This window comes from Podarcis liolepis (genome assembly GCF_965112155.1).
Source record: "Podarcis liolepis genome assembly, chromosome: 4".
Classification (NCBI taxonomy): Eukaryota; Metazoa; Chordata; class Lepidosauria; order Squamata; family Lacertidae; genus Podarcis; species Podarcis liolepis.
The window spans coordinates 21,903,614-21,917,507 of record NC_139558.1 but is presented as its reverse complement, the minus strand read 5'-3'; the positions used below and the strand labels follow the sequence as shown (position 1 = coordinate 21,917,507).

Sequence of the window (13,894 nt, the reverse complement as noted above, 5' to 3'; positions counted from 1 at the left end):
AAAAGGTAAAGGTAAAGGGACCCCTGACCATTAGGTCCAGTCGTGGATGACTCTGGGGTTGTGGCGCTCATCTCGCTTTATTGGTACAGCTTCTGGGTCATGTGGCCAGCATGACTAAGCCACTTCTGGCAAACTAGAGCAGCGCACGGAAATGCCGTTTACCTTCCCGCCAGAGTGATACCTATTTATCTACTTGCACTTGACATGCTTTCGAACTGCTAGGTGGGCAGGAGCAGGGTCCGAGCAATGGGAGCTCACCCCCGTCATGGGGATTCGAACCGCCGACCTTCTTATCAGCAAGCCCTAGGCTCAGTGGTTTAGACCACAGCGCCACCCACAAATAGAATAGAATAGAATAGAGTGGTACTAATACTTCCCTTGATCTAGACGCTATACTTTTGTTGAGGGAGCCTAGGATAGTGGTAGCTTTTTCTTGCTGCTGCATCACACTGTTGACTCATGTTAAGCTTGCGGTCCACCAAGACCCCTACATCCTTCTCATACGTACTTCTAGTAAGCCAACAAACAGCAATGCCACCAAAGCAGACAGGGAGAGAGAAAGAAAGAAAATACATGGGCAAGGAAGGGGTAAACAGAGCAGAATGTAAATAGTGAGGGGAGAGACTTCATCAGGCAAGGCTTCTTCCACCTGCCTTGTCCCACAGCCTCTGCTTCTCAATTTGTATTGTATTATTTTATGCACTGTGGCTTGCCCTTGTTTTCTTGATTGTAGTTTAGAAATTATTTATTGTAATGGTTAAGAATGGATTTCTGTTTAATTTTTATACGCTGATATTTAATATTATTCTATATTATTCTAATGGATTGTTGAATGTTACTTTATTTGAAGTAGGTTGCTTATTTTAAGGTTATGTTTTATTATCACTTTTTTATATTGCATTAGATTTTTTATATTGCATTAGATTATAAGGTGTACATTCTTTGTTTCTTCAGCTTGTAAACCGCCTTGGGTATTGTAAGATAGAAAGACGGTATTGCAAATTTAAAAAGTGATGAAAAGTGAAAGTGATATCAGGTCCAAGCAGCTAGAATATTATATGCACAGAAATGGAAAGAGGAGGAGTGGCAGCTTTTGAAAGTAATGGACTACGCAGAAATGGCAAAGATGACAGCGAAATTAAGAGATCAAAAGGAGGAAATTTTCATAGAAGAATGAAGGCTCTTTGTGAACTAGTGTGTGTGTGTGTGTGTGTGTGTGTGTGTGTGTATAGAGTCAAATGATATTGTGGGCAGGATAAAAAATTCCTTCCAGTAGCACCTTAAAGACCAACTAAGGCACCACATTGAGCAACTTAGTTGGTCTTTAAGGTGCTACTGGAAGGAATTTTTTATTTTGACTATGGCAGACCAACACGGCTACCTATCTACTACTGGAATTGTGGGCAGGATTTGAGATAAAAGCAGCGGAAGAAAAAAGATAAAATAATTGTAATAGAGAAGCTTTTTGTAACAGATAAAGTATATAATGCAGTAGAAAAGGTTTGAGTAAAAACACTGCGGGAGGTGAGGGTAGGAAGTCAATTTATGAAACAATGTAATTATTTGATTTTGTGAAAATGTTTGAAAAAAGTAACAAAAAAGTATAGATATTGCTTGCTAGACTTTTAGAAGATTGCCCCTGACTGCTTCTGGCACAATGTAACTCAAGATTCCAGGATTTTCACCTTCCCGGTTTTACACCACACTGAGAACTAGAAACTTTAGAAAATAAATAGGAAGTCCAGACTGTCCAAAGCCCAAGTTATGCACTGTGTTTCTTTTGCATAGAACCCCAGGACAAAAGACCCAAGGGGCGCAATAATAAGTGAACTCGAAACGGAGTTTAGACTTGCTGAAGAATCTGCAGCACAAAAAACTCCGCCAGTTTGCCATTTCCCTGCAGACAAAAATTAGTGAAGCTACCAGGGAAGGGCAAGAGGTTTTCTCCACCCTGCTGAGATGTTCTGAGCACTGATAACCATCCAATATAATATGTTCTATTGTACAGAAGGCAGAAGTAAAGAGCTGCTATGCCACAGAGAATTGGGGCTTTAAGTATTTGTATCTTAACAAGATGCTTATATATTTTCCTAAAGGAGCGCAAACGGTTTTAGAAAAATAAGTTTCTGAAAGGCATTACTAATAAGATCTCCCTTTAATTTAAAATTCTGCTTGGAGTCCAACCCTGGGATTCAATAATCAACTATAAACAGAGAAATTCTGCATTTCATAATGCTACTTCGCCCACTGCGAAAACTTCTTTAGAGACCAAAACAAATGTTACTTTTGCTCCCAAAAGCCTTTGATATATTTGTGCTTCTAAACTCTGCTCTACTTCCAGAGATATGAGACACAGGATAAAATAAAAAAGCCTAATTTCTCAAGCATTGTGGTCTACTGCTCTGTCCTAGGCAAACCAACCTAAGTCCTCTACAATGCCTTGCAATTCATGTGGGGCATCTCAGGGGCCAAATACAGTCATCTAGGGCTCTCTATCTGCCCTCTGAACTCTCCTCAGACCATACCAGCGGTTTTCCATGCCCTTGTCAAGTGCCTTTGTCTCAAAAAGTATTTCCCAAACTTGGGTCTCCAGCTGTTTTTGGACTACAATTCCCATCATCCCAGACCACCGGTCCTGCTAGCTAGGGACTATGGGAATTGTAGTCCAAGAACAGCTATAGCCCCAAGTTTCGCAAACCCTGGTCTAGAATGCCTTTGGACTGCTACAAGCCTAGGTGGAGAAATGGGTGCCAAAAAAACCCCTCAGACAAGTAAGCAACCTTTTGTATGACCAGTAGCAGGTGGCATGGCAGAGATGCTTAACTGTCCTCCTGACAGCTGAACGGCTACTGCTTACTGGGAACGAGGGAGGGGGTAGACAGGAGGGTCTCGCAGTGCAAACACATGGCTAGATTGGCTCAGCTGGTGTGTTTGCACTGGGCCAAACTTGTTGCCACCTCTCTCCCTCCTGGAAGCTGCAGCACCTGCCAGGAGGTCAGGTATAAATCTCTCCTCCACTGCATTGTTTGCAACTGTCTCATTTTACAGGATACCGTATTTTTCGCTCTATAGGACACACTTTTTCCCCTCCAAAATTTAAGGAGGCACTCTGGAGGCTTCGCGTTGCTTTCGCTTTCACTGAAGCCTGGAGAGCGAGAGGGGTTGGTGCGCACCGACCCCTCTCATTCTCCAGGCTTCAGGGATAGCCTCCTGAAGCCTTTGGAGTGCAGTGGGAATTCACGCTGCGCTCCAAAGGCTTCGGGTTCCTTTTGCTGAAGCCGGGAGAGCAAGACTCTCCCGGCTTCAGCAGAGAGCTGCGCAGTGCCCCTTCAGCGAAGCGGGAGGAGAAATGGAAGGGGCTCCGTTTCTCCTGCCGCTTCGCTGAAGGGGCGCTGAGCAGAGAGGGGGAGAATTTTTTTTTTCCTATTCTCCTCCTCCTATGGTCCGGTGCGTCCTATAGAGCGAAAAATACGGTAAGTGCAGGCTTGGGGCCAGAGACTCTTCTGAGCATCCAGCTTCTCTGTGACAGGCTACGGAGTCAACCACAACCAGAGGTTTCACATCACCCAAGACAAAAGTCCCCCAAAGCAGCACATTATACGATAGATTGTCCTACGCACAAATCATTCAAGGGCACACAGTAGTGTTGTTTGTGCATCACAGAGAGTGTGCCTCTTCTAAAATGGCACCTACCAGCTGTGGTTTCTCTAATGGCTCTTATGAATCGCCATTTTGAGAAGTCTGCCGCACATCTGGTCTGGGTCAACTTCTTCTTAGATTCAGTACACTTTCTCAAGCAAGAAAATCTAACCGCACGTGCCAGTTGCAAACCCAGCCTCCAAATGTTACTTATTTTATTTTGGAGCATTATTGTTTCTCTGTAAAGTGCCCTGGGCATAATGAGAGGGTAGGTCCCTACCACAAGAGGCTTTCAATTTATAAACTGACCCAAGGAGTAAAGGTAAAAGTAAAGGACCTCTGGATGGTTAAGTCCAGTCAAAGGTGACTATGGGGTTGTGGCGCTCATCTCGCTTTCAAGCCGAGGGAGCCGGCATTGGTCCACAGACAGTTTTCTGGGTCATGTGGCCAGCTTCTGGCGCAACAGAACCCCATGATGGAAACTAGAGCTCACAAAAACGCTGTTTACCTTCCCACCGCAATGGTGCGTATTTATCTACTTGCACTAGTGTGCTTTTGAATTGCTAGGTTGGAAGGAGCTGAGACAGAGCAACGGGAGCTCACCCCGTTGCCGGGATTTGAACCGCCGACCTTCTGATTGGCAAGCCCAAGAGGCTCAGTGGTTTAGACTACAGAGCCACCCACATCCCAAGGGGTGAGAAACACTAAACGGGGAAAAAATAAGCAGAATATGCCATTGTTTCAATTACACACAGAGTTTGTTTCAGAAGGAGGGTATCGGGGCTAGGGAGGCTAGGGAGCTGTCCAAAGGTTTTGCGGAAAATATGAGTTTTAAGGTGAGGCCAGCAACCAAACGCTGCTGTTTGATGTTTTCCTGATACGTGCAGCAGCTAGCCAGTTGTGCCCTCTCAAAGGACACTCTGTTCCAGCCCTCTTGCAGGATACTCCATTCCACTCCTGCTCCCCCATGATTTTCTGTTTTATTCCTCGCCTAGGCAATTGGCATTTCCTGTCCACTGAGCATGCTCAGTTCTCATTCGGCTTTTTCTGGGGTTGCCCTCTATTACATTTTTTAAAATGCAGGTACTTCTGCTAACCTCGGAGGTGGTGCCATTTTGGCTGCATAAAGACCTATGCCAGGAGAACATGTAAACAGAAGATATAGGGAACCTCTCAGTCTCCAGAAGTCACTAGACCACATCCCCCACTATCTCTAACCAGTGGCCATGCCAGTTGGGTATGATGGGAGTCCAGCAAGATCTGGAAGGTCAAAGGTTGGTCACCTCTGGTACACAGGATTCAAACTTGTGGGGTGGGGTGCACACAAAAATCACACAGGCGAGTTTTGCCTATTGATTCTTGGGAGTCCATTTCACAAACAAAGCATCATTTGCTGCTTGCAAAACACTAGCTAGTGAAGAACAAAGGATACCTGAAAGCCACTCTTTGGCCTCAAGCTCCCAGGTGGCCTACAATTAAAATACAACAATATACATCAATAAAAGCCAGCCAGTCCAGAAGCTTGCACCAATGAAAGTCTTCATCTGGTCCAGGAAAGTAAGTTGAAACAGGTGCACCCTCTGGAAAGGGCATTCCAAAAACCTTCTCTCTGATGGGCAGGAGAATGTTCAGTTTCAACCTACTGTCCCAACCTGCCTGGAGCTGATGGGAGTTTTAGCCCAAAATATCTGGAGGGACCAGGTTGGTGAAGGATGCTCTACCAAGTCCTAGTCTTAATGTCCTCTCTGCTTCAGGTGAAAATGCCTGCAGACAGCAAATAAAGGCACAGTATGGTTTGAGGCCTGGCTAGTGTCTGGATCCTTACCTTGACTCAGTGAACAAAGGTATGTCAGAGGTTCAAGCAATCCATCAAATAGATCCCCCTAGAGTTTCAAAGTGACTCAACGTTTAGAAGATATATAAACACAACTGACAACACCATTCAAATGTCGAATGGAAGATTTCAGCAGTTTCATAATTAAGAATGCATTGCTTTTAATACAAGCAGATCAATCCACTATAGCTTTAGCAGATTACTGAAGACCAATTTATCAGTGGGCCTACTTGTTTATTCAGAGGTTATTTTGGTTCTACCGAAGCAGGGAAAAATATTTAATGGTGGCTTTTCCGTCTAAAAACAATAATCATTATAAAAGATTTATAGTCCATAAGGACTCAACCTCTACTCATGTTTCTGTATCAGTAATTAAAAAAAATCAGAATGTTCTCATATTGGTGTTTGGTTTTTATTCGGGTATGTTTCTAAGTTTTTAACATGTTTACAATGCATTATGTTTTATTTATTTTTTTAAAGGAAAAACATAACGAAGCTATTGCATTGCACTGGAAAGAACATTACCAGCATCTCCTTAACTACAACACCCCTGTAGCGGCCAAGGTCCTCTCACAAATCCCGCAAAAACAAATTGAAGATGAGCTTGCAGTATCTCCAAACCTGGGAGAGTTGTGCACAGCTATTAATCAAATGAAAATCAACAAAGCCAGTAGACCTGATGGGATACTTGCCAAAGTCTTCAAAGTGGGTGGAACTGAACTTACACAACAACTTCACAAGCTCATCGAAAAAATCTGGGAGAGGAGATCCCAGCAGACTTTAGGGTTGCTAAAATTATCAACCTTTTTTTAAAAAGGTGATAGAACGGATAGCAGAAACTATGAAGGCATCTCTTTATTAGCTGTGACCTGCAAAATTCTTGCAAGGATCTTAGCAAACCATCTCCTAACTATATCCAAGGCTACCCTTCCTGAATCCCAAAATGGTTTTCAACCTTCTAAAGGGACAGTAGACATGATTTTCACGGCTCAACAGCTTCAAGAAACATGCAGAGAGCAAACCCAACCCCTGTATATGGTGTTTACTGACCTCACTACAGTGGTGCCCCGCAAGACGAATGCCTCGCAAGACGAAAAACTCGCTAGACGAAAGAATTTTCCGTTTTTGAGTCATTCCGCAAGACGAATTTCCCTATGGGCTTGCTTTGCAAGACGAAACGTCTTGCGAGTTCTTGTGAGTTTGTTTCCTTTTTCTTAAAGCCGCTAAGCCGTTAATAGCTGCTAAGCCGCTAATAGCCGTGCTTCGCAAGACGAAAAAACCGCAAGATGAAGAGACTCGCGGTACGGATTAATTTTGTCTTGCGAGGCACCACTGTAAGGGCTTCGACACTGTAAATCGTAATACCCTGTGGACTGTTCTTCTGAAAATTGGCTGGCCAGATAAATTTGTGAACATTCTTCGGCGCCTCTGTGATAGTATGACAGTAACAATTGCAGATAACAATGGCTCTCAAAGCGAACCATTCACAGTGGGATCAGGTGTTAAACAGGGATGTGTTATCGCCCCGACTCTATTTATTATTTATTTTCATTGCCATGATCCTACACATTGTTGAAGGGAAACTCCCCACCAGGGTAGAAACCATATATCGAACAGATAGAAAGCTCTTTAACTTGAGTAGGCTGAAAGCAAAGAGTAAGGTTACCATAACTTCCATCATAGAGCTTCAGTATGCTGATGACACCGTAGTGTGACCTCTAAACCATCCTAAACATCTTCGCAGAAGCTTATGAGAAGCTTGGCCTATCGCTCAACATCCAAAAAACCAGGGTGCTGCACCAACAAGCACAAAACAACCCCTCTGCAGTGCCACAAATCCAACTCAATGGTGTAACATTGGAAAGTGTCTATCACTTCTCCTACCTGGGCAGTTATCTTTCCACAAGGGCCAACAATGATGCCAAAATCCAGCATCACCTGAGCTCTATGAGTGCAGCTTTCTCCCTGAAACATGGACCACTTATAAATGCCATCTCCAACTCCTTGAAAGTTTCCATCAACAGCGTCTCTGAAAAAACTGCATATTACTTGGGAAGACAGGCAAACTAATGTCAGTGTACTGGAAGAAGCAAAGATCACCAGTGTTGAAGCAATGATTCTTCAACATCAACTTTGTTGGGCTGGTCATGTTGTGCAGATGCCTGATTATCGTCTTCCAAAGCAACGACTCTGTTCCAAACTTAAAAATGGAAAACATAATGCTGGTGGTCAACAAAAGAGGTTTAAAGACACTCTCAAGGCAAATCTAAAAAAATCAAGTATAAGCACTGACCACTGGGAAACACTGGCCTGTGAGTGCTCCAATTGGAGAACAGCCTTTGCCAAAGGTGTCATGGACTTTGAAGACATTTGAACTCAGGATGAAAGGGAGAAATGTGCTAAGAGGAAGGCAAAAACTCACTGTGATCAACTCACACCCAGAAACCTATGTCCCCACTGTGTAAGGACGTGTGGATCCAGAATTGGCCTCCACAGTCACTTATGGACACATCATTAAGATCGTGTTCATGGAAGACAATCTTACTCAGCTACGAGTGATCGCCAAAGAAGGAGACACTCCTCTCTCCATGAGAAAAGCCACCACCAGATCTGAAAGAGGGAAAAAGTTTTCCAACGAGCTCCATCATACTCACGGCCACAAACTTTCAATGTGTATACAGAGCCTGCTGAAAACAGGGTTGCAGGTCTATTCGGCGAACACAGTTTCCCATAAGTATCATAACAAACATGGCAGAAAGTGAGGAGAAATTAAAGAACCTTTTAATGAGGGTGAAAGAGGAGAGCGCAAATTATATTCTGAAGCTCAACATCAAAAAAACGAAGATCATGGCCACTGGTCCCATCACCTCCTGGCAAATAGAAGGGGAAGAAATAGAGGCAGTGAGAGATTTTACTTTCTTGGGCTCCATGATCACTGCAGATGGTGACAGCAGTCACGAAATTAAAAGACGCCTGCTCCTTGGGAGAAAGGCAATGGCAAACCTAGACAGAATCTTAAAAAGCAGAGACATCACCTTGCCAACAAAGGTCCGTATAGTTAAAACCATGGTTTTCCCAGTAGTGATGTGTGGAAGTGAGAGCTGGACCATAAAGAAGGCTGATCGCCGAAGAATTGATGCTTTTGAATTATGGTGCTGGAGGTGACTCTTGAGAGTCCCATGGACTGCAAGAAGATCAAACCCCTCCATTCTTAAGGTATCAGCCCTGAGTGCTCACTGGAAGGACAGATCGTGAAGCTGAGGCTCCAATACTTTGGCCACCTCATGAGAAGAGAAGACTGCCTGGAAAAGACCCTGATGTTGGGAAAGATGGAGGGCACAAGGAGAAGGGGACGACAGAGGATGAGATGGTTGGACAGTGTTATTGAAGCTACCAGCATGAGTTTGACCAAACTGCGGGAGGCAGTGGAAGACAGAAGTGCCTGGCGTGCTCTGGTCCATGGGGTCACGAAGACTCGGACATGACTAAACAACATCATAACAAACAGATTGGGAGGGAGGAAAAGAAGACAGCAGGCCACAGAGTGGTTGTAAATAAGATCTGAAATCATAGCTCAGGATCATTTCTTGCAGTGCTGGTCAACATTTTCTCAGCATACATGCCATAAACGAAGGTAGAAAGCAAGAGGAAACAAACAAACAAACTCCAGCTGAACTCCTATAACATTATTGGTTGTGGAGAGCTTAGTGAAGCAAGCAGGACTGTCCTTAAACCGGGGGGGGGGGGGGGAGCGAGCCTGTCTGGCCTAGGCTTCTACTCCAAATTATTTGGCCTACCTTGTTACTAGCAGATTCTCAGCCTGCAAAAACCCACATTGGAAAGCTCGTCTCTCAAAACCACTGACAAGGCATCAACTCTGATCCAAGCAATTTCCAACCACTCTAAAATAATATTTTTTTAAAAACTCGAAACAAACGAGGAAGGGGGAAGTCTTCGTTTCGCCCCCCCCCCCGCCAACCCTTCATCACAGGAGCTTCCCTTCATTTTACAAAAAGTGAACGCGTCCTCATTTAAGTACTGTACAGCCCAATAAGTCTTGAAAAGCGGAAGCGAATCTTTCCGACACGGCAATGGTCCAGCTAAGGCCTCCCTTCCTCCTCCTGGCTCTAAAAGCAGCCACACACACGAGGTTCCGGCGAGCTGTAGGGACAAATCTGGGAACCGGGGAACAATCGGCTACGTGTCAGAGGGAAACGCGACAGCTTTTTGGGGGGAAAGAGAGAGGAAATCCTCCTTGGAATCCATTCTCGCTCTCCTCCCTGGCAAGGCATGGCTTTCTCCCGAGGACCACGCACGCTTCAAAGTGTCCCTTCTTTGGGGAGGGGGGGGGCGGTTGCATCTCGAGCGCAAGGTGCCGTTACCTTTCCCAGGCAAATGTGGCAAGTGATGGGCAGCGTGAGAGAAAGTGTTACATTCTGAACGTTCTGAGCCATTGTGACGTTTCGAATCCCGCGAGCGTGGAAGTTCCAATCCACAGGCGGCGGCGACCGCGGCGGCGGCGGCGGCGAAGGAAGACTCGCTCTCTTCAACTCTCACGCTGTTAGGGCTCCCAGTACGGAAAGCCAGCTAGGCCAATCTTCCTCGCGTTGACGCGGACGCTTTTTAAGACTTCTCATCGGAAGAAAGGGAGGAGGGAGGAGCCGAGAAATCTGAGCACGTTGAGCGTGGAAAACGCGAGTTTGTCGCCGGGTTTGTCCTCTCTTGCCTTGCCTTGGCAGACACGGATGTGCGCACACGTATCTATTTCGAATGTGTAAGAATTTCAGTCGGAATTCGTGCAACAGGCTTACCAAAGCCCCTCCCCTTTTGTCCTTACAATAACCCTATGAGATAAATGAGGTTGAGTGTGCGACCGGCTCAATGTCAGGGACATTAAAGCAAGCAAACAAACAAACAAACAAACTCTTAACCCAAATGATTTAAAACAAACTGCACTTTCTCCAATTAACCCTCGAAGAGATACAAAAGCCACGCTGAATTCACACGCTGGCTTTTTTCCAGCAGTGCAAGCGGTTCTTGCTTGTGTATACTTGAGCTGCTGTGAATCCCACCTTGTTTCTCCTTGAAACCATATCGAATCCCAGTCAGAAGAATTTGCATCAGCCACTAGCCATAGCAATAAAATAAAGTACAATGTATTGAAGACACAGGTAAAAAACCATACAAAATACATTCTAGAGGTTTCCGTCAATAATCCAATAATAGATCTTATTATAATTGCCCCTGCTAATTTTTTATTTTGCAGTTTTTGCTGTCAGCAGGTTATCTTGATCTGCTAGAAGAAAACAACACAGTAGCAATGGTCGTGAGAGCTGGTATGGATAGCAGTAGAGGGGCAATAACCTCACTCCTCAAATCTTTATAAAGAGTGAAAGCTGGCAGCACATGAGCTACTGATTCAATACTGCCATCTCCACATGGACATAAGCGTTTTCCCAGCGGGATTTTTTGAAATCGGCCCTCAAGTTACAGCTGAAGGCAGTATATTTAATCTTGCAAAAGTGAAAGCGCATCTGTATTTTGGAACTGTTACATTTTGCAAATAGGGGGCCAATGTATCAAAAGGACTAGGGGGGAAATAATCATACCATGGACAAAATTTCCTTATTGTGGCCAAATTAAGCTTGAGCTGATGTAAATTCCACCATGTTTCTCCTTGAAACCAGACTGCAGAACTTGCTTCCATCATGCATGGCATATTCATACGTAATATATCTGTTGCATATAGGTCTGATCCGCAAAAGCGTCTCTTGGAAATGCTGCCCACTCCATACCTGGAAAATTTAATATTCAGATTTGTGCTACGGAGCGCAAACAATACGTTCAATATGATTTTGATTTCATAGCAACTAATGCTGCTATCTAGAATCTATCTGCTTGCCCCAGTGAACAGAGAGATCAAGCTAGTACTCAGTCTTGGAATTGCCCAAGAACGCTGAGGACTAGCACATTGCACCTTTCTTGCCTGGCTGGAGATGGTGTGCATGCATGTGCAAGACTGGCCCAAGACGTCTTGGCATCTTTATTTTATTTATTTATTGAATTTATATACCGCCCTATACCTGGAGGTCTCAGGGCGGTTCACAGAACAAAATCAAAATATAAAACCACAAAATACATCATCAAAATAATAATAATAACAACAACCCAATAACACCCCCACTCGAAAAAGCCCCACATTTTAAAAGTGCATAGGATGGGGTGTTAGCACCCCAGATGAAGAATATTCACCTTGGAGAGGTTTGACTGGTTCATCATCATCATCATGATAATAATAAGAAGAAGAAGAGGAAGAAGAAGAGGAAGAAGAATGTGACAACGGCCGCGAGAGTTCTGGCAGCACAAGGATGGAAGCCTGAAGAAACCCCAGCTAAAGAATCATGGCAAGAAAAATTGACGGACTATGCAGAACTGGCAAAACTGAAATATAAGCTAGGGGACAAGGATAACTGTGACATTAAGGATGAATAGGAACCCTTTACAAAGTATCTGAAGACGCAACAAAGCAAACTGGACTCCTTGGCAGGTTTTGAATAAACATTCACAAACTTTTTACTGATAATAATCAGCTAAATAGTTTGAGGATCTATACAACTTTGTAACATGCAGAAAACAGCATTCTTAGAGAAACCAAAGACTGGAACTGAGGGAAGTTGGGGGGTGGGTGGGTTTTGTGTGGGTGGGAGGGAGGGAGGGAGGGAGGGAGGAAAAATGGGGGAGAAAACAAGGATGATATGTTTTTGGATAATATGTCTTGTTATAATTTTGAATAATAAAAAAGGAAAATATAAAACCACAAAATATATAATCAAAATAAAAACAAAAATCCCATAACCCCCACAAATTACCCCCACATTTTAAAACGGCATCAATCAATCAAGTCAACCAAAGGCCTAAAGGTATATAATGAATGTGCCAGGCTAACTTCCCTGGGGAGAGCATTCCACAGACGGGGAGCCACTGCAGAGAAGGCCCCGTTCTCATGTTGCCATCCACCGGACCTCTCGAGGAAGAGGCACACGAAGAAGGCAAACCACAAAATGTCACCCCACACAACCTCAAGGGAAGAAGGAGAGAGTGGAGATCTATGCCATGAATAAGTGGGAAATGAATATCTATATTGGGATTGTCTGCCCCTATGGATCCTTACAAGAATGGACCTCTGGAACGAATTAAGTATGTAACCAGAAGTACCACTGTATATGCTACTGCTTTTGGAGAATTGATACAACAGCATACATGTGTGTACAGTGGTACCTTGGGTTAAGAACTTAATTTGTTCCAGAGGTCTGTTCTTAACCTGAAACTGTTCTTAACCTGAGCTACCACTTCTTTTCTCATCCTGAAGCAAAGTTCTTAACCTGAGGTACTATTTCTGGGTTAGCGGAGTCTGTAACCTAAAGCATCTGTAACCTGAAGCGTCTGTAACCCGAGGTACCACTGTAATTCATTTCTCAGATTGATATTTCGTGTACACTACCCTGGAATCAATGTTTCGGATGAAGACACAAGCTGTATACACCTCCAAACATTTCAAGCACACCCCTCTAAAGAATCCTGAGAACCGTAGTTCATCCCTCCCGGAGCTACAACTCCCAGCGCCCATAGCAAGCTACAATTCCAACCATTCTTTGTGGTGCGTTTTAAATGTATGGTGTGTAACAAGCTGCGGTTTGGATTCTTCCCCCCCTTCAAAATAACAAGTAAATAAACTGTGTCATGTACAGGGTTTGAAGGCGCACCAAAGTCAATTGGTTTTGATGGAGTTAGAAACCCCAGTCTGTAGAACTAGCATGCAGTCGGACTCTTTGTGTTTGCCCTTCAAACAGCTACCTGACAAGCTGGTGATCTTTGGGCCTGTCCATATGGCCATTTTTGTGTGCGTAATAAATGTGCGTCTGTTTATCATATGTCGGCATGGTCTGTGTGTCTTCTTTAATAATAGCCATAAAAAAGGAGCTTCTGTTGCATTTCCCGGACTTCAGATGCAATAGCGCAGTGTTTCCCAACCTTTTTTGGGCAAAGGCACACTTGTTTGATGAAAAAAATCTCGCGGCACACCACCATTACAGCCCCGTGACGTCAGCGCGCAGCGTCACGCCGGTGTAAGTTTTCAATTTTTTCCCCTCCCCCTTGCCGGGGAACCTCCAAGCTTTGGGGGTGGGGGGGAGGAGGCAGCAAAGCGAGGGACTGAGGGACGGCGGCAGCTGAGGCGGCGGCGGCTGTTGTGGTGGTGGCGGCGATAGCAGGCGGAGGAGGGGGCGGCGGCGGGGCCGAGGTGGCCGGCGGCGGCGGGGGAGGCGGCTGTGGGTGGAGCAGGAGGGCGGCCGAGGCCGGTGAGGGAGTAGGGTTGCCCGGGGCTTGAGGAGCCGTCGCCGGGAGTTGCTGCTGCTGTTGTTG

General features: G+C 44.8%; 1 protein-coding gene across 2 annotated transcripts in view; it reads right to left on the bottom strand.

The window, feature by feature from the left end:
- OBI1 (ORC ubiquitin ligase 1) overlaps positions 1-10,045 on the bottom strand; it is a 28,428-nt gene extending 18,383 nt beyond the window's left edge. The window contains exon 1 of one of the 2 annotated variants that reach the window (XM_083501213.1): positions 9,856-10,045. In XM_083501213.1, the coding sequence (XP_083357339.1) occupies positions 9,856-9,927 (72 nt within the window). In that variant the 5' untranslated portion in view covers positions 9,928-10,045. Of the gene's footprint in view, positions 1-9,270; positions 9,689-9,855 lie in introns of those variants that run through there. The other variant, XM_083501214.1, reaches the window with a different exon arrangement.
- Between the last annotated feature and the right edge of the window lie 3,849 nt (positions 10,046-13,894).